The following is a 21,435-nucleotide window of genomic DNA, read 5'->3' on the forward strand; positions in this document are numbered from 1 at the left end:
GCCCCCCGCCACGGCCGCGTTGGAGCATCCCGGGGGAAGTGGCCGCCGCCGGCGCTGGGCCCCGGGCGCCGCCTGCAGGGGAGGAATGGAGGCAGCCTGTGGGGACCGAGCTTGGCAGGGCTTCGGCGGGCAGCGGGAGATTCCCGGGGGTGTTTTCCTTTGTACACACAAAACCTCCGCACGCTGAAGGTGGAGCGTCGCTCCGTGCTCCTGGAGCCGGTGGCGGCGCCCGCGGCGTCCCCGGGTTCACACGGGGGTGCCACATCGGGGAGCTGAACGAAGCCTCCTCATCCCGCGGGGACGTCCTGCCCGGATCAGCAGGTGTGAGGTGTCATCCTTACCTTCGCTCTTCCTCGTGTTTCTCTCCAAGGATCAGAAGAATTCCAGATTGCTTCTTTAAGTCTTCTAAGTGGGTGCTGCCGCAGGAGCGAGCCTTAATGCCACTCTCAGCCATAGATTGTAAGGCCACTTGGAGGATTTATTTTTGCATATATTTTTCCATTCATTATTTGATGTAGGATCTCAAATAAATTGAGTACGAGCTGTTTTTAGCGTAGGGGGATGGTCTCTGAAACTGCTTCAGAAGCAGTTCACTTTCAGCCCACTTGTACATTTTTTAAATTTTCCAAAGGGAATGCTTATTCCCATGTTGCTTTCTGAAGTCCCACATAAATAGCTTGGGCTTCAAGAAGACTCTTGTTCAGTGCACAGAAAGGTCCTGAAGTAGTCAGATGGGAAAGCTGCACTGCCAGAACATCATTCTTTGAGTCCCCCTCCTACCTGCTGCTGGCTGTGTTGCTGTACAGTCTGTGTCCTGGAAAACAAGAACTCTTAAGGAGGAAAGGCATTGGAGTAATTTGCCCGAGAAGGGTGGTGGAGTCACCATTTCTGGAGGTGTTCAAGAAGTGTCTGGATGTGGCACTTGGGGATTATGGTGGTGCTGGGTTGATGCTGGACTAGGTGATCTCTTCCAACCTTGATCATTCTGTGAAAGGAAAAAATAGACATGCAAGCTTTATCTGAAATTATCAATTATATTTCTAAATGTAAATGAACTACATTTAGCCACTGGAGCTACTGAAATTAACATGTAATCTAATATGTAATCTAGAAGTTGCAGTCTCATATTTGAAAGGAGACATTTTAATTGCCAAGAGGCCAAACTTACTTTCCCTGCTCTCCTCTCAAATCAGAAGTTATTTCATGAGGGCTGAGAATTTGGCCTAATTAGCTTATAATACTTCCCCAATTAATTTTAATATCACTCTTCTACAGTTTGCCTCAAAGAGCAATAGAAACTAAGACTAGACTTTGCTAAATTGAAAGTCTGTTAAAGGAAAAAGTTTTGGGTAAAAAATTCTTTGCTTACTAGATGTGGCACAGTTTCAAGATAATTACATGCAAAGTATGAGTGGGAAGAAAAGCAGTAGAAATATTAAGATGTTAAGAGAGTTAATAAAATACTTCATGACAATGTTGAAAAACTGACCTGTGTGTTGAAATTTAATTATCAAAAGCTATCTGATCTCTTAATTTAAACTTCTTTCATCAGTTACTTTAAATTGAACCACTGCTGCAAACATGCCACTCTGTCTTGTGTTGTTTTTCATGCTATTAAAAGGGTGTTACATGATGCCTGTCACCGTGTATAACTTCTGCAGATGTGGGGATAGGTACACTAATATTATTTGCCCAGTATGAGATCAGTTCTTAATGACAAAATTGCATGTCAGTGTGTGTCTCTTAAAGCTTTTGTCTCCAATTTGTTACATCATAGTAGAATGAGAAGCAGTTCCGACAGGCAAACCATTTTCTGTTTGATGTAAATCTGAGTGATGCTTTTAAAAATGGTTCAATTTTACTTGATTACAGCACTCATCATAACAATAAAGAAATCTTAAGGGACAAGAAAGCTTTGTTTTGCTTTTTATAATATTTGGAGGATATTTTTTTTAACTTCTTGACATAAAAAAGGAAAAAAGTAAGGGTCTTTTTTGTGAGTGTGGTGCTTCCCAAAAACTGTGCATCAAACTTTCAGAACAGAAATGATCCTTTCTGAAAAGATGGTTTAAAAAAAATGCTGAGCTCTTAACTCTTTAATTTTTCTTCTTTCTGCTTCTTTCCCTCATTATTCCCTTCTTCTCATTTATGTCAGTCTTGTTTAAGAAAAAAACATTTTAAGCAAAATTAATTAGTTGTTTCTATCCCTTCTGTCTGAAATACTCAATGATTTGGTGCCATTGAAATGCTTATTTTCTTTGAACTTTCAAAATTATCTGCTCCATACTTAAGTTTTAAGGCTGCAACAGACAGTGAGTAATTTACAGTAAACCTTTTCCCTCCTTTCATTTAATTCTTTCTGTTAACAGTTGCACTTAGGGGTATTTTCCAACTTCTGACCATTCTATTGTTGTCTTTCCCCATCTTTGCTGAGTTACATTGACAGTGCAAATATTTGTCATTAACTTGGTTGCTTGATGAAGCAGAATCAGTTTGTGTCTTATGATGTTTCTTTATGAATCTAATGAATGTTACAGGAATGGCTGCACTGGCTCACTGTAAAAGTCTGCCTAGACCAGTGCACCCCAGCTGCAAAGAGATGTGGATTCTGGATGTGGAAGGCAGGGAGCAAAGTCTTGGCAAGAAACAGTCTTGAGACTGGGGATGGGGAAGCCCAGCAGTTGCTTTTTCCATTTCCAGGTTGGAGCATCGCTGGGATGGATCTACTGATTTCTTGCATGCCCTCAAGAAATAATAGCTGCTATGAGGTCTTCCCTACCAGGTCACTGGAGAGTTGTATTGGTTTGGATTTTTTTACCCAAAACATGGAATCATACTTTCTTTTGAAAAAAAAAATCACTTTCTCTGTACTTCTTTTTGGAGGAGAGAGAGCATACAGGGTGTTTTTAGCCAGTTCTTTAGGGGAGGGCAGCAGCCTTGGCCATATACAGGTACTTGGGGAAGAATAAGAATCAAGGTAGCCCATGATATCTTCCCAGAATGCTTTCCCAATATCTACTATTTTTAGTTCACGGAGGGGTAAGCTACCCTGAGCCAGATGTGATGTTGAGTAACCCACAATGAGCTTCTTTCATGAACTTGCCTACTGAACACTTTGCTGGTGTTTTTGAAACCCTTTGTAAGGCTGCTATTTGTTACGTGAAAAACTTCACCTTACTAACCTTGACTGTACCTATTGCAATGTTTATTCTATGCTCTAGACTTTGTGTTGGGAGAAATACTAAGGCTGAATTGTGTGTCCACTTCTTTTCTGTTACTTTTGCTTCCAGAAAGCTCTCGTGTGTTCCTGTATCAGCTTAGCAGAGAGTCCCACTGAGGTAATTTTTCTTGTACAGAAGCCATTCCACACCCTTGGTCATCATAGAAGACTGAGGATGTTGATGCCTGATAAGAAAGTTTGTGCAAGTTTGGTTGGCTGGTGGAACAATTTCAAAATCAGCATACTTCTTATGGGGTGGGAATATCTTGCCACTACCTTTTGTGTTAGAGATGGTTAGCTTACAGTTGAGGAAGAATTCAAAAGAGGGAAAACCCCCAGTGCCTGTTAAATACAAGGCTAAGCCAAGGTTCAAGTAACTCATGTCTGATGCCAGCTCTATTTTAGCACATACTAAGACAAGTCTTACAGGCCTAAATTTACACCCACTCACTTGAATATGCTTGGCACAGGCTGGAAATTATTGTGAAATACTGTCTTTTAACTCCCAAGGACTATTCATAGTTAAAAAAACAAACCAAAGCCTATTTTGGTATTTAGTGAGGTTGTACTCAGTGATACCCTAAAATAGTCAAAGTGAGGATTAAAAATTAAATGAAACCTTGGAAAACGAAGCAATTTACAAGAACAGCAAATGTGGGTGCCTAAAGGAGCAGATAGTGGCAGTTTGACTTCCCATTCTCCTGTTAAGTGGGTTCTGCTGAGAAACATGTAAACATCTTCCCTCAGGTTTATTACATTGATACAAACTGCCTGACCCCTTAAGTCCTCTGATGCAGGGCCTATTATTATGGCCTCTAGGGAATATCACACTTCTGGTCTGAAAACATTTCTTGGCAGTGTTTTTACCCATGGGCTGCAGAGAAAAGTAGGAAAAGCAGCCATGTGCTACCACCTTTTTCTTTCTTATTTAAGATGGGAAGTTTTCTATCTAGTATATCAAAAGTTTGGGAAAACAGTAATCTCTGTGGAGTTGCTGCTCAGAGCACAAAAAAACCCTAGCCGTGTGGAGGGTGGAGGGTTCCCCCCACTGAGTAATACTTTTCAATATTTCATGGTAACTTAATTTTAAGCTGCATTTTAAGAGGCATTTACTGAGTTGTTTTTCCCTTTGTATTGTTCCTAGTTTCTGCAACACTGTTTCTGAGGTACTGTAATCTTAAATCATTTTTCCAAAGGAGAAAGTTATCTAAAAATGACAGTAGGGTTTTGCAAAATTAAGTAAGAAGACAAAATAGGAGCATGGGTGCATAAGCAATACCAAGGGAGGATTAACTGCTGATATTTAAAATGCTCCTGACTATACTTTGTTACTCACCCGTTATTTGGACTTACATTGTTGAAATATCTTTGCATTTGTTGTTGTTTAAAATTCCCAAGGAACATCCCAAACAGTAGGTTAGTAACACTCCAGACTAGAAAAGGCCACGAGAAATATGTGATGACAAGATTTCAGATATTATCCCAGCTTTTGGATCGAATGCAGGTGTCAGGACACAAAGGCATGCTGTCACTGATGCCCTGTGCCAGGATGGGGCCACTGGGCTGCAGTCATTCCTCCAGATACCACAGGGATCCTAGAAACAAGCGATCCAAAGATAGTCCTTAGGTCAGCGGTGAAACAGATCCTTGCTCTGGAGCATAGGGATACCACCCCTGTGACATCCCCTAGTTGCTGAGCTAGTGTAACAATCTGTCTTCATGCTGTGAAACGCTTCAGTCATCTGATCACTGTGCCACAAGGATGGGTTTATTTGCTTAAATGAAGAGCAGAAACAAGTGTAAAATATTGTGCATTACCTTTATCTCCAGCAGCTGAGTAAGGATGAAAAGGGAGCAGTTCCCTGGCAGCGCTCGACACAAACATGGTCCTATTTGGAGGTTTCTCATGCAGCCTCAGTAGCTCTGTGCCTTCATTTTGACCTCTGTGTTTGTAGTCTTAGAACAGGGTAAGTGGGTCATGTAAAATAAAACACTGCTTTTCAGTAGTGCTTCACAGGGCATTATAGATCACTATAGATGTAAACTATTAAATGTGTGCATGAGCCTATGAAAATAGTTTTTCATCATAAGCTTAATCTGGTGTGGAGTTTGGAGACTGTTATATATGCCCGAGAGAGAAAAGATTAGGTTCCAAGATTTTGGCTGCAAAATGCTAAGGCTAAGTCATCAGAATTTTAAGCTGTTTCAGTGACCAAAGTTATTTTTATTTTTGGAAGTGAATTATTGATGACACATCCCCACAGCCCTCGGCATGCAACATCAGCTGTCACATTCCTCCCTGCCTAGCTACAAAATGCATCTGATGCTCTTATATGGTCTCTTGGCTGGGGCTGTTGGCCTTGCAGCCTCTCAGCAGTTAAGGGGCTTGTGCCCACTTGCAGGTTAACTGGTCTCCTACAATATAAAAAAACAGGGAAACTGGAACTTGGAAGGTTCATTATACTCACACACCCTTGGATATTCTTTCTCAGTAACACATCTTCCTGAGTAGGTATCTTTTCCTCTGCACACTTCTGTCTCACCCTCCACTCAGAGGGAGCATCCAAGGAACAAAACAGCTACACCACACATTTCAGCTGGCTGTTCAGAAAGCAAGAGCAGCAGTACAGAATATTTTTGAAGTGGACAATTTCCTCTCAAGGAAGATACCAGGTTCTCTTTTAAGTAGTTCACATTTATGATTTTAAAATTGCTACTTCCGGCAAGAAAAATCCATCTGGCACACCTGCAGCTTACTCAGTGTAACACACCAGCACCTAACATTTACAAAGAAAACAGGATCAGGAAAAGACGGGTTTAGAGATCCAGGGTTCCTAACCAAAGTAAACTGCTCTCTGAATCTTAATGCCATTTAGACACTCAAAGGGAAAAAATAAACAATCTCTTACATCTGTCCTTCAAGCAGGCATATATGCACACAGTACTGATTTGCACACAGGTGACAAGATCAGTCTAAAGAAGTGACAGCATAACTTGTTCTCCAGCCTAACCTTACACAGCAACATTTCAACAAGACAGTTTCCTGTATCTCCACTCTCTTGCCTTTGTCATAAGGGCACTGCTGGTGAAAACTTGCATGCATACTTGTAAACAACTTCATAGAACCTTGCAGGTGCACATGGAGAAATAACTCAGCAGCCATTACTGAAGAGCACCAAGATAGTTAAAAAGCAAACTTTCAAAAAGAGGAGCAGCTGCGGCAACCTAAAGTAGTGTAGAACGTAATGTGGGTTGGAGAAAAACTGAGGCTAAGTTTGTTAGCAGATAAAACACAGAACTAGGAAAAGAATGGTTGAAAACTCAAATTTAATTAAGCCCGTAAGTGGAAAAAAACACCCTGGAATAAAAAATAAAAAAAATACTCCAAGTACACCGAGTATACTTTGTCAAGTTATTTACAAACCTGAAGCCAGAATATCTTCCAGAGTTGCCATATGGGAACACAAGCAAGATTAAGTAACCAAGCCTTCATGCTATCACACACGAATTGAGACAAACCCACCTTACAATATAAGCTGTCAGGGCCTTTACAATCCCTTGTGCTGAATACCTACTCCTTGGGGTCTTAAGTCGTGTGATATAGCTGAGGACAAGCTTTCTGGATAAGAGGTCATTGTTTTAATTGATAAATGCATAGGCAAAGTAAATTCTCCTCCTGCTTTCTAACTTGCAGTAGCCAAGAGAATGAGGCACACAGAAGAGCATGGTCATACCAAGAACTAACAGAACAATCCTCCTCTTTTCTTTGTGTTTCAAACAACATCAGCGCAACCAGTTCTGAACAACTGACTGTGCTTGGTTAAAAACCATCTTGCCAATATATCTCAGGAATATGTATGATATTTTAAAAAGAGAGAGCAACTTCAGCACCTATAGGGTTTTACCAAGTTAATTCTCAGAATGACTTGGCTCACATTCTCACATGCAAATGAATTACCTGTAGAAAAATAAAGCTTTGTGTAAGTTTCCTGGCCATGTATTGCTGTTAATTGGTGCCAGCACTGACTCTTTTGCACAAGCTTCCTTCAGCAGAAGGGAAAAATATGCCTAATTCCCCCTTACTTAGCAAAGAAGAATGCACACTTTGACATGAAAGTACTGCTAGAAAACCCATCAAAATTAAAAGGAAGCAAAAGCTGGGCATGGTATCTGCTTAAGATTCAGATGTTCTGTGCTGGCCATAAGGCAATTTTAAGTCTTCCCTAACCATTTATTTGCTTAACTACTTACACAGTAGTCAGATCCCACTTCAAAAATCTGAGATGAAAGACATCTGCAGCTGCATTTTTAAAGATGCCAGCGGATGCTGCTAGGAGCATTTCAGAACTCTGTGACACTAAACAAAACAGCATGAAAATGAGTTTTCCAGCTTGACTTGCAACTGCAAGAAAAACACAATGAACACACCTGCATTTGTAAATGTGTAATAGAAATGTCATTCTTCAAAAAAGATTTTGAGGTATTTTATCTATATAGCAATCTTTATTTCAAAATGGCATTTATTACAAAAATGTAAAAATCCAGCTAAACCAGAAACATTGAGATTATTTTCCTGGACTATCAACACCAGGGAATGTTTTTCATGTAGCCTTTCCCTCAAAATATTTTCCCTGCTTCCAGTCTGATTACAGGTGCAAATATGCCTAAATGGCCTGGAATAGATAAATATATTGAAAAAGACAAAAGCTTTGGAGCTAAATGCATGCAACAAGTTCTATCAGGAAGAAACCATTAAAAATAAACATAAAGGTAGAGATAATGTGCGCGTATCCAGGGATTTGCTCAGTCATCCTTGTCTTTCGCTCCATGTTTGAGGATGCGCGTGAATTCGATGTAGTTGAAATTGCCCTTTTTGTCGATGGGGGCCTCTCTGTACAGCTCATCCACCTCTTCATCCGTGAACCTGTCTCCCATCGTGGTCAGCAGCTCCCGCAGGTAGTCTTCTTGGATGAACCCTGGAGCACAGTGTAGGAGGACAGAAGAGGAGTTTTTACATTTATCTGCTAATACATGGGTGATAATTTCTTTGAGTTCCTTCCCTCAGTTAAAGATACCTACAGTCTTCGTCTGCCAAATGAAAACAATGCCATTAAACCCTATTACTAAAATTGCCAAATAATTACAAGGATTCAATCAATTCAGGCATTTGAAATTGGTACGAAAGGTCCCACTAATAATAAAAGACCCACTAATAAAAATAAAGACCATTATATGCTTTGCCTGTTTTGTTCCATAGAATATAAAAATTTATCAGTATTCATATTGGACATTCTTCCCAACAGCAGGGCTACACTCCCAATAGTACCAAGAATCTTCTAGCTCAGTATTTTAAAAATCACAAACGGCATCAGTTTACCTTGAGCATTCCTATTGAAAACCACCAAAAAAATATCACAGAACTTGACTATTAACATTCAACAAGTGCATGAAACATGTGAAAGTTTACAACATTTCAAACTCAAATCACTGGTAAAACTAAGATTTACTAGACTGGTTGCAAAGAATAAATTTTATGGTGTGGTTTATTAAACAAGTAGGCTTGTCTAACTTGTGATTGCTTTTATCACTCCTGGGAGTCACACAAGAGATTTCTTGCATGCACTTTCTTCTCCTTTTAGTGCACCTTCACAGAGGGAAGGTGGATACAAGTTGCTGACAGAAGAGTTCTTCATAAAAGCACAACAGCTTTGAAAACAGTGATTCCCCTCATAAAAGCAGCCCCAAAGGTGAATTTTAAGTTAGGAATAAATTAAGACCCTGGTTCCTGATCAACAGCTTTTATACTTTGTCCAGTCTTGAACAGAACACACTGCCAGAAATTTGAAATTTCTACAGAGACTGAAAAGGCAAATTTAGCACATGACTATACAATCATAAATTTCAGTTTGCAGAAATCTAAAATTTCAGAGTTAAAAAACTGGTCACCGCTTCTATGAACACAAGTGTTTGTTGTTACAGAACTAAGTAGAAGTAATAAACGTACACTGTTGTTTTACCCACATACCTGTTGCTTCTTCATCAAAGCAAGCAAAAGCATTCCTGATTACATCCTCGGGGTCAGTGCCATTTAACTTCTCACCAAACATAGTGAGGAACATGGTGAAGTTGATGGGGCCTGGAGCCTCATTCATCATGGCATCCAGGTATTCATCCGTTGGATTCTTTCCTACAAATAAAGGGATTCATACTCAGTTTAGTTCTCAAACACAAAAAGTACTGTCAGTAGTGTTAATACAAACTGAGACACCACGCCTCTCATATCCTAAATTCAGTACTTTGATTTTTGCAGCACAAATTTGCCTGGCAAGCATGAACAGAAAAAAGGGACATTATTACCAAGGGAGGCGAGCATGTCGTGCAGGTCCTCTTTGTCAATGAAGCCATCCCTGTTCTGGTCGATCATGTTGAAGGCCTCCTTGAATTCCTGGATCTGCGACTGATCGAACATCGCAAATACATTGGAAGTGGCGCGCTGAGGGCGCTTCTTGGTGGTCTTTGTCTTTGCTCTTTTGCTAGACATGGTGGCTGTTGGTTCTAAGGAGACAGAAATATATCCAAGATTTAGCCTTATTAAATCACATTGCAAGTCCCTGGGGTAGAGGGACATCAGGTTTCATGTTATTGGCATATACCCCGAAGTACACATTTATTTCAGTATCTCCTGCTCCATTTTCCTTCAGACTTCACTTGCTATGAAAGCAGAATGCCTTTGAGGATTGAGGGACCAGCACTGTAGGCCAATAGCAGGCTACATCAAAAAGCCCAAATCAAATCACAGCTCTTGAAACTCACAGAATGCCCGTATTGCTGTTTCAATACTCCACCTCATCTTCCACAAATTAAGTCATTAATGCACTGTTGACATAGAAGGATATGTGCTGCTAACTAACACAGTGGTTAAATAGATCAGATAGTATACTAAACTAACATTTTGGAGGGGAAAAAAAGTATTTTAGGCTCTGAATAGCGTTTTGTTAGACTAGCTGCCACTGAGAGAGCACTGACTTGGTTCAAAAGCACTCTACAGTGCTATTCCCTTACACAGTGGAACTACTACACAACACATGCAAATGCCAGCACGCTCTTTTTAAAATTAATTAAAGGTACAATAGCTACAAAAATGTGAAGACCGTTTCTTTTAAGCTTAGAAACATTAATATGTTTTTATAAATTTTCATATATCACTAATGTCATTGTTTCCCTTGAAGCTGTCAAACAAAGAAATAAACATGATAGATTATATATTATAACACTGGTACATTCAGGGTAGAAGTGAGGCTTAAGTTAACTGCATCTCTTTATCTGGGAAGATACATGTAGTGTTCCAGCTAAATGTATGACAGCACAAACTGGAAAAGCTGAGTCATTCACTGAAAGGCAAACACAAAGTTCTCAAGATTGCTTTTGGAGCACAAGTTAGACCCTTTATAATGTTGCTTCCAAAAGTCTCATAACCTCTGCTTGCATTAGCTAAAACTAAAGTGTAATCCATACTGCTAAAATCCTTCATAACACTCAAACAAAATGTTATGCAAACCAGATTCCTTCCAACCTTGACTCTGAATTTTACAGAAAACACCTGTAGCAAGTTTCTCCTGAAAGATGAAAAATTTAAGCTTCACCTGTAATTGCAAGAGTATCAATAGTTTGAAATTTACACAAAGTATTAATTTTATAACTTAGAAACAAATTATCTGGTCAGAAAAGCAATGCTAATTGGAGTCATAGCACAGTTCTGTTTCTCGACAGTTTTCTCAAAGGTAGAGTATTTTCTGTTAGACTCCTGAAAAGCAAGAAAGATTGAAGTGACTAACTGGGATTCATCCTTAAAAAAAAAGGAGCAAAATTAAGCAAAGTAACTCCCTTATACAATCAACCCAATATGCAGGCAAAAAGCAGTTATTTTTGGATTTTTTTTTTAACTAAAAGGAAAGACATTTTACCTTGCTTTGTATTAGATACCTGACAGGGTGTACCAAGCAGCTGGAGCATAAAAGGAAATTCCATGGTTACGTCCTTCTCAGTCTGTCCACACAGACAGCTACTGATGCCCCCTGCCAATTCCACACTTTTAAATCCTGCGTGCATCTACAACGTTCCTCTGACGTACAAAACAAACCATTATGTCCCGAACTAAAAATAGCCCCTGAAATGCAACTGCGCATCGCTCAGCAAGGCAGACGTTCTCCCCACTGCACTCACTAACCACGAGCTACCCGAGATGCCTGGCCTCCACAACACTGCAACAAATAAACCTGAACTCTTGACTGCCAGATACTTAAGTACACAGCTGACAACAAAGGTAGTTTGCTGTCAAGCTGCAGCCAAAGGTTGTGCATAACTTTGGTGGTTTTCTTACCACCAAAGAAAAACCCTCAGGCAAGCTCTCACTTAACTCTGGCTTATTGATTAGAAGTTCCACTACTCAAAATAGAGCCCAACAGTATCTTTTAATTACTCTTCTCTGAAATAAAGCAGTTTTCAGGATATGGCTCATTCAAAGTAAACAAAAAAGTTTACTCTGCATGTGCTGATGCCGACCAAATTGATTTTTGCCTTTTTACTTTTATGTATCTCCAAATTCCTCACATATATATTTGCAGCTCTGTAGCCTATTGTTGTATTCATTGCTAGCATTTTACCGACTCTATTACAAAGACAAAATACATTCCCCAGCAGCTCTAAGGCCTGGGGGTCAAGGTTACATTTGGGATTCCAGGTCAAAACAGCTTCCTAACTTTTTCATAAATAAAGTTTAGTTCCTATCTAAAGGTGAGGGGGGGTGTTCAGAAAAGGGGAGAACCAGGGGCAAATTATCTCATCACCTCTGTCTCTAATTGGGGATTCTTGTCAGTAATGCTAACTTGCTGAACATATAAAATTGTATCCACTTTTTACAGTATGCACCTTCAGCGCTTTTTCATCCAGCATGTTGTGCACCATAAGGATCCTTATAATGGTAATCCATTTTTATCACCTAACTGTGTCTGGCTTGTAATTCTAGGATCAGTGAAAAGGCGTAAGTGCTGCAAAGGCAATGCTCCCAGCAAGCCACTACCTGCAATTCTCTCACCTACAATTCAATCCTAAGCAAGAGGAGGTAACAAAAGCAGACTGTCAGCACATTCTTTTTATTTCTGTTGAGAAGATTGACCTATCAGAGTATATTTTACTAGAAAAAACCAAAAAAGTGCCAATGATTGCATTACTACTTTCTAAGTTTCTCTGAACCAGATTTGGCAACTCCTCCGGCCCAAAAGAGCTCTCAGCCTAGCTACAGAGAAACATCAGATCTCAGAGGACTGCAGTGCCCTTCAGCACAGGTTTGCAGCAGCTATGCCTGAAACACTGGACTCAGCTCCAGGAATGTCTCTTAGAAAAGAAGGTGGTACATTTTGGAACATGTTCAGAAAACCAAAGGCATCAATCCAGTTAGCCAAAGAGAACAATTTATGATTTAAAAGTTCCAGAAGTGTTTGTACTTTATGTTATCCAAAGAAAAAGACCCACATCTAAGCCAAGACTTTCGTAATTGAAACAGGGTTAATATAGGCTGCAAATAGAATTTCAGTAGATAAAAAGTGGGAATACTTCACATTAGATAGTGCAAGTCATGACATGCAGGTTTAGTCCCAGTTGTTTAATATTATGCTGCACTGAATGGTCTGGGCCCTGTTTTGGAAGCTGTCCAAGAAACTTAAAATGTAAGACATTACCTGTGAGACACATCATAAGGTATTTCTGAAAGTGCAACCTTTTTTTTGGGAAGATTCTCACATATTAAAAAACAATAAATGGGTAGTAGCAGCATTGTGCTGCTTTGTGCTGCCTGTATTGCCATTTGTTCAGCCACAGTGGATATCAAACCACAGCACACAGAGTAATTTTGTGGTCCCTTCCTCTGGGAAAGTGATAAACCCTTGGAGAAAAAAAACTCGAAGCAACTAAAAATTTTGAGCCACGCAGTAAGCTGTGAAAACTTACAGCCCACTAACAGTGGTGCAAGTTGGACCTGCTCAGAGGCAGTGACCAAAAGTTATACTCCCATGTTTCAGAATTGTGACAATTGTAATAACTGCAAAATCTACTACTGAAAAAACCCAAACCACCATACAATAAATGCCTAAACCTGTAGCCAAGAAAGTCTCTAATGAACTAAGGTAGAACATCAAACTCAAAAGTTAACCTCAAAGCTAAATCCCAAGTTCTGTCCACGTACACAACTGCAGCACCACATACAGTCACACATCCATCACAATGTGGGTGGCAACAGGAAGAGATAAGAGCAAGGTGTTCTCCAGCAGATCAAGGCTCAATAAAGAGCAGATTACACTTTATGAAAGCAAACTAGCAAAACCCAAACCCTACGCTGTCCCACCCAGTCTTAAAAGCCACTTTAACACACTTCTCACTAATAAATTTCCCAAAACCCTTGTACAGGAGTCACACTTGCCTCAAGATCCAGTGCCAGTGAGTCAACACAGCCCGTCTGCAAAAGAGAAAACAAGACTCAGGGGTGACCTTATCACTCTCTACAACCACCTGAAAGTAGGGTGTAGCCAAATGGGGATCAGCCTCTTCTCCAATCAGTAAACTACAGGATGAGAGGACAGGGAAAGTGTGTTAGGTTTAGGCTGGACATTAGGAAGAACTTCTTCACAGAAAGGATTAGACATTGGAATGGGCTGCCCAGGGAGGTGGTGGAGTCACCATCCCTGGAGGTGCTCAAGTGAAGACCGGACGTGGCACTCAGCGCCATGGTCCAGTTCCCATGGTGGTCGGTCACAGGTTGGACTCCATTATTCCGGGGGTCTTTTCTAACCTAATGTTATCTGAGAGCCGGGGAACCATCGCACGCAGTCCTCTGTGCAGCTCTGGTTATTCCAAAACGTGAGCAGGAAGGGACAGACCCAGGCCCACGACCTCAGCCGCTTCCGACCGCAGCAGCTCCCAGCCCTGCCCCTCCCGTGCTCCGACAAAGCCGAGCAAACACCCGCAGAGGCTCGGAGTGGCCGGGAGGCAGCCAAGCCCTTCCGACAGGGAGGCAAACACCTTTTAACACCATTTCGCTGGTGTTTTACACCAGTTCCCCGGTTCTAACACCAGTTCCCTGAAATGATGCACAGGGAGGTAATCCCCGCTGGCACCGTCCCCGTGGCGTCGCGCCCTACCGGGCTCACAGGGCGGGGTCGCGGGGCCCGGAGCCGGGGTCTCTCCCAGCTCCAGCCCGCAGGGCGGATCCCCGTCAAGAGCAGCAGCACCGAGCCGAGGCCCGAGGGGAGCTGCTGGGGGCGACGCCGCAAGTGACCCCGGCTCCGCAAGCGTCCCACGACCCGGCACCGCCCCACCCCTCACCGGCGGCCGGCCCCAGACGCCGCGGGCAGCGGGCGGAGCCCCCCGACTCACCTGGCGGCGGGAGACGGCACCGGCGGGGAGCGGCTGCAGGGACACTTCCGGAGAGCGGAGCGGCCGCCGCCCCGCCGGGCAGGAAGGAAGCTGTGGGCGAGACCATCCGTGCAGGAGGGGGAGGTGGTGGCTTGGCTCATCGCTTCGGCGGCCGGGCGCCACGAGCCGTGTTGGGGAGAGGACCCGCAGGGGTCCGCGTGATTCACGTTCTTTCCCTGGAATCTCTGCCTTCCTTGAAGGAGAAAGCCAGAGCCACAAGCTCAGCCCCTCCACCCTGTGTGTGTGTGTCCTCCCCCCTCCCCCGGCGACGCGTTGGTGCGGCGCGGTGTGGTCACCGCATTCCACGGGCGAGGGGCGGAGGGAGCCGCGCGCCTGTCCTTGTAAGGCAACGGCGGGAGTTTCCTGCTCGCGCCGGTGGGCGGGGCCTTGCCCGCTGGCTCCGCCCCCGCCCCGCTCCGGCTCGGGGCTGGGCGGGGGCTGCGCGGGGTGTGAGGGGGCGGCGGCGGCGGTGACACAGAGCCGCAGGGTGTGTCAGGGGCCGCCGTCTGCTGCGGCCTCTCTGTTCAAGCATGTGGCACAGGATTGCATCCAGACGGTTCTTGAACATCCCCAGTGAGGGAGGCGCCACACCCTGTCTGGGCTGCCTGTTTCAGTGTGTGGTCGCCCACAGAGTAAAGAAGTTCTTCCTCACGTTCAGGTGGCACTTCCTGTACATCTTACTCCTTGGCACCATCGAGAAGAGCCTGGCTCCATCCTCTTGACCCTCCCTACCAAACACCTTTAAAAGGTCCCCTCTCAGACATCTGTCTTCATGGCTGAACAGGCCCAACTCCCTCAGTCTTTCCTCACAGGAGAGGTGCTCTAGTCCCTTGGCCGACTTTGCAGCTCTAAGCAGCCCAACACATGGTATGGCACTGTTCTGCACGTCAGCAGCTGCTGCTGTGTCTGGAAGATTCGCAGAAGACCACAGATTATCCCTGGAAGGGACCTACAGGGGTCATAAAAGTCCAGCTCCTGGCCTAATTTATAATTTTGCATCTAGTTCTACTTACTTGATTTTTACAGAGTTTACAACTGTATATGAAATCACATAGTCTGTGAAAGCAGTAAGAGATTACCCATATTTCTGACTTTTTTTGAGGGAAATGGACTTAACTGAGTGTCCAGGATGTGTGGCCTCGCCATGGGCTCCTTTGGCAGCTTCCCACAGCTCTGGGGAAACATCTTCTCTGCTCAGCACCTGCAGAGCCAAAAAAAGCCTCTTGCAGTTTTCCCTGTCCCTTCTACTGCAGGCAGTATTTTTTACCTATAGGGAATTGTGGTGCTTGCTGTCACATCTCCCACCTTTCCCTGGGCACTGGCAGGATGCTGCAGGCTGCCCACTTGGGATGAGCCTGTTGTGTAACAGGCAGCTCCTGACCCAGAAGACGTGAATTTGGGCTGTAGAGTATCTCCTGCATGGAAGCTGAGACAGGCTTTCCTCTTGTCATCCAGAAATGGGTCATTCCTCATGCTATGTACAAAGAACATATTTGTTTCTCATGTTTTTAGAGTCCACTGCTTCCATAGCTGGAGTCAGTGGTGAAATTAATGTGTAATTTATCCAAGTTAGCCTTGATATGAGCAGAAATCAGAATATTTGTCTATTTAAAGGTATTTTTACCCAGCAATTAAATAAATAATACAATGACAATGATTTTCTAATGTTTTCCTTCAAAAATTGCTACAATACTAAATGTTCATTTTTGCACCTATACTAAAATAATATTTTAGCTTATGTGAAATTGGAAAAATGGAAATAACAAGCAAAGCCTAAAATGTCAGTAAGGAATATGTAGGAAGACCTGTCAGAATAATCCTTCATACTTGGGATCTGTGTATGTCCTGGATATGAGCAGCTATTTGGTTTAATATTTAACATAATGAGTAATACTTAATATATTGACTAACCACAGAGGACTTTGGCCTACACTCTAAATCACCATAGTTAATTAGCCTTTTACAATTTTTTTTTTTCTGAATAATTTCTTAGTGGGAAAAGATGAGTAAGGTTTTATTTTGAGAAGTGGGGAGAAACTGACTCAGTAGATTTCAGGAATCTTTAGGAAATATAGCAGTAATATTGGCTCATGAAGAGCAATCCTGTTTCCACAAAAAGATAATTAACCAGTTGCAAAAAATTACATTATTTATTTGTGGCATTCTTCTCATTAAATCTCTTTCTACTGTATAAAAGTGCTATGAGTTCACTTTACAGATGTGAAACTGAAACACAAGTGAGCTAGACTAGCATAAATGCTAAAGATGAGGTTTGGGAAAGTGAAGGGATTGTCGGCAAGTTAGGTAGTTGTGGAGTCTACTTCCAACAGGATTTGGAAGTTTGACTTTCCAAACTATGACCAGCACTATGACCTTCCAATATTTGCACATCTAAGTAATTCTAGAATCTGCCTTAAAGTGACTTACCTGCTGCTTCCTCACAGGTCCCTAAAGAAAGAAGCATTGCAGGGCTGCTTTTAAACTCAGTCTTGACTATACCTAGACTTAGGCTAATCCTTCTGGGTCAGTGACTCCTTTGTGTGCATAGCCTCACTGCAATAAATAAATAAAGTATTAATGGAGCTACCAGGCTCCTCTCTTGCCTGGCAGGCATTCTGCCCAGCTCTGTGGTGACATGTCTGGGGAAGGATCAGTGATCCCGGGCTCTCCTGGCCTCTGTCTCCTCTGCATTTTGCGTCTTCCATGTCTTTTCATGCTCTGTCATTCTAAGACTCTCCACTGCCGTTTTCTACACACTTCTTGGGAGCTTCTCAGTCTCAACACCTTACTCTCTGCATGTAGATTGTTATTTCCCACCTACACCAAATACAATTTCCCTCCATGGAAATGATAATAAAGTAATTCAGGCTGGCAGGGCCAGCCTAAAGTGAATTAGATCAAGTTAGCAAGAAGAGTCTGCAGCCATCAAAATCCAGCCATGGGCATATAAAGAGCCATGGTGTCACACCTCTTCATCAGCGCATCTCCTCTGTGAGGATGCATTTTAGTGGGAGAAGTATCCTTTAATGAACTGCATACTTTAACGTGTCATACATGTCATAAAGTATGACGCATGTTCATGTGTCATACAAATCCCCAGACAACTCAGTGGGACCTAGGGCATTCAAAGAATAAAAGCAAAGCACCTTACTCAAATAAATTATTTACCTACTCTAACCATAAGTAATATTTAGCAATTCATCTAATGCTTTTCAAACCATCAAAAATTATTTGTTGTTCCAAGAAGTGAAATTATTACCACAGTAATTAAACATTTCCAGCTTATTCTGGCGTGTGGAAAGGGGGTGCCACATCATGGGCCTGGTGGTGCCGTTCTTAAGGCATTCCTGGGGTGGGAATTTGTCCCTGTGCTTGACTCTGTGCCTGTAAAGAAGAGGTGCTGTTACTGGCACCCGCACCGGAGCCCGGCAGCCGGCAGCATACAGGTTCTGGAGAGACTGAGGATGATTCACTCACCTCGAGTTCGGGTTCCCACCTTGACCTGGACACGCTTGTGTCGCTGCACAGCACTGCACAGAACCGGGAGCCAGGAGCCGGGAGCCGGTCCCGTTCCGGCTGTCACCAGCAAGGGGAGCTCCGCATTTGGATAGACCCGAGAGACAGCTCGGCTCCGCTACCGCCACGGGCAGGAGAGGGGGGACGCTGTGAAGTGACATCAAATCGGTGTGGGGCTAAGTCCTGCTGTAGGCTGCGGAAGGAAGGGGAAAGACCCGATAGGTGCCGCGAGCTCTGGGGTGAGCTTGGAACACTTTTGAGTTCCGCAAATGATAGAATAGAATTACAGAATTGTAGGATATTTGGGTTAGAAGGCACCTTGAAAGTTAATAAACTAGTTCCAACCCTCTTGCAGGGCAGGGACACCTCCTGCTAGATCAGGTTGCTCAAACCCCAGTACAGCCTGGCTTTGACCCCTGGCAGGGATGGGGCATCCACAAATTATCTGGGCTACCTGTTCCAATGCCTCACCACCCCCACAGGAAATTTCTTCCTAATATCTAATATCTTCCTATTATCTGCCCTCTTTCAGTTTGAAGCCATCTCCCCTTGTCCTATCACCACATGCCCATGCAAAAAGTTCCTCTCCAGCTCTCTCTTCCCCCTCTAGGAGCTGGAAGGCTGCTGTAAGTTGTCCCCAGAGCCTTCTTCAGGCTGAACAGTTCCAACTCTCTCAACCTGTTTTCAAAGGAGAGATGCTTCAGTCCTCAGATAATTTTCTGGGGACCTCTGGATCTGTCCCAGCATCTGCCCCTTGTCTTTCCTCTGCTGAGAGCCATAGAGCACTGCCAGTAGCAAGCATCTGCCTGCCTCTACCAAGGGAAATTGCTTGGTATTTTACAAAGTGAGGGCCTGCCTTGTTATAGCTGCCCCTCTTTGCTCTGCTTCACTGCTGTTAATTGCTTTTCCCCAGTCATTGGAAACTTTAGAGAAGTGTCCCCAAGCTCTGGTTGCTTCAGAAGCTTTCCTGCGAGCTGGGTGTATCACAGCTGTTAAAACTTTATGAAACCTGACATTGCAGTTTCACATGTGGTGAAACCCTGAGCAGTCTCTCTGGTTTTAGTACATGTAAAACTGCAATGTCAGGTTTCATAAAGTTTTAACAGCTGTGATACACCCAGCTCGCAGGAAAGCTTCTGAAGCAACCAGAGCTTGGGGACACTTCTCTAAAGTTTCCAATGACTGGGGAAAAGCAATTAACAGCAGTGAAGCAGAGCATCAGTGTGTTAATTTTATGGAAAGCTCAATTATTTTTTTAAGATGGAAAGCATTTTGTTTCAATCACAGTTACAAATGCAATAATAGACATACAGGATCATAGTGATCAACAACATCTATGGCAAATATGTTTTCCATTTGTATAACAAAATTGTTCTCTCCTTGTTTGCAGCAGAGAAATATTCTGTGTGAGTGCGATGAGCCAGAGCTGACCTACCACTTGAGCGAGGTTTGAAAATCTTCCTCTGCACTTAGGCTGAATTTAGAAGAAATTGTTGAATAAATATGAATTAAAAAAATTTACAAGTGGAAAGTATATGAAAGTAACAAATATTCTAAAGTAGGTCAAGAGCTGGAAAAGAAAAGCAGTCCTTCAAACCTGTAAGGCAGTAGAGAACTCATAGTTTATGAGCCCTTTTTGGTGAGAATTGATGAAATGAGCTCTGGACAGCAGTGAAAAAACAAATTGCAATGGAAAAATGAAAATTAACACAAGAAACTAAATTGGCCTTCACAAAGCTCTGATGCACCTTCCTTCTCTAGCCATGGTTCCTGGTTCAAGTATGCCTGGATATCCCACAAGAACATGTTAATTTTGATGTTAATGTTTAGAACATGTTTGCTCCTTTGTTTATCAAAGGAAAAGTAATGAGGACTGCAAAATATCAATGAAAAGCATAAATGCTTTTAAAATCAAATATTTGGAGTTTTCCTATCTACATGCCTCTCCCATTATGTGAACATTATATGGTCTGTATGCACCCAGCACTCCATTGTCTCCCTTTTGCCAGCTATGGAAGGATATATGATTTTATTCTGTTGATGAACTGGGAAGACATCTCAAAAACTCTTGGTTAGAGAGAAAGTTTTTTTGCTTTTTAAAATGAAATCTCACTTTCAAAAGAAACGTATTAAGACTCCAGCCATTTTACACATTAAAGCAACCTTGAGACCAGAAACCAGACTGTAATGTGAAATGGCATATGTAACTTGACTCAACTTCTTCATCTGGAGGTAAGGGTGAGCAAAATCCTTTTCTAAATGCTCCACCCAAAACTGTAATTTGATCCATGTTTTTGTGATAATAGGGAAAAGCAGCTGATTGCAAATGATAGGGGAAATTAAAAAAAAAAAAAAGTGGTTTTTAGTCTCTCTAGATACTCCCATTTTAAATGTAGGCTCCTTGTGTCTCATATTGCAGAAGAGCTGCTGGCAGACCGTGCTTCCCTGTGGCTGCACCCAAGAAAGGCTTCCTTGGGGTGTCTGACAGATGTAATAAAATCCCTTTTCCCCCTGTTTTCCTCCCCTTGTAAGAATTTCAAGGAAGGAAAAGGACAAGCTCCCACTTTTCTGATGGGAAGTTGTTGTTCAGCCATCCTCCCGCCAGGTCCTGCTTGTCCAGCCCTCCCTGCTTTCTCTGGAGCTGCTGTAGGGGGGAACAGGGGACCCTGGCTTCCTTGCTGCAGGCTTGGTTTCCCGTGTTCCTGCACCCTCCTGGAAGGTTACCCCCTTGCTAGGACAGAAAGCCCAGACACTGCTCACTTGACAGAAACCAGACGCTGCTCACTTGAGCTTTTCCAGCAACCAAGCTTCTTCCTCTCTTTATGAGCAACCCAACAGCAAAAGAAAGCCCTAACTGCTCCACCAGGAATTTCCAGAGATGATCAGCAGCTGTTTTTAAGCCTCCAGCAGTCATTATGCAGCTGCACTTGGTCGTGAGTCCCTGCTGGCATGAGCAGAAGGAAGGGACAGATTCCCTCTGTTTACCCTGCCAGCTAGTGTAACAGCCTCTGGAGAACTCTAATGAAACAGTAAGAATTTACAGATGAGTAAGCAGGAAATCAGCCCTTCTTCAGGAAACCAGTAATGCATTTTTTCAGGATTGTACTCAAACACGCTCCCAGATGCTGCCCAAGGATTCAGCTGTCTGCCCACCATGGATGTCGGAGCAGCACACACCCTTCCCCTCCAAAACCTGAAACACAGGACTTTTTCATTCAAAGGAATGTCAAGTA

General features: G+C 42.9%; 1 protein-coding gene across 3 annotated transcripts; it reads right to left on the reverse strand.

The window, feature by feature from the left end:
- Positions 1 to 7,703: 7,703 nt before the first annotated feature.
- On the reverse strand, positions 7,704 to 14,905 carry LOC121333174 (myosin regulatory light chain 2, smooth muscle minor isoform). 3 transcript variants are annotated; one of them, XM_041399296.1, is made up of 5 exons: positions 14,648 to 14,754; positions 13,695 to 13,730; positions 9,578 to 9,775; positions 9,246 to 9,407; positions 7,704 to 8,196 (listed from the first exon to the last, which is right to left on the reverse strand). In XM_041399296.1, exons 3-5 carry the CDS (start codon positions 9,759 to 9,761, stop codon positions 8,024 to 8,026), a joined length of 519 nt encoding a protein of 172 aa, XP_041255230.1. In that variant the 5' UTR covers positions 9,762 to 9,775; positions 13,695 to 13,730; positions 14,648 to 14,754; the 3' UTR covers positions 7,704 to 8,023. The 3 variants fall into 3 exon arrangements, with proteins under 3 accessions (XP_041255230.1, XP_041255229.1, XP_041255228.1); XM_041399295.1 differs by lacking the exon at positions 13,695 to 13,730 and having other exon boundaries at positions 14,648 to 14,905; XM_041399294.1 differs by lacking the exons at positions 13,695 to 13,730; positions 14,648 to 14,754 and adding an exon at positions 11,185 to 11,344.
- Positions 14,906 to 21,435: the final 6,530 nt, after the last annotated feature.

Source organism: Onychostruthus taczanowskii, unplaced genomic scaffold (assembly GCF_017590055.1).
Source record: "Onychostruthus taczanowskii isolate IOZ18803 unplaced genomic scaffold, ASM1759005v1 scaffold16, whole genome shotgun sequence".
NCBI lineage: Eukaryota > Metazoa > Chordata > Aves > Passeriformes > Passeridae > Onychostruthus > Onychostruthus taczanowskii.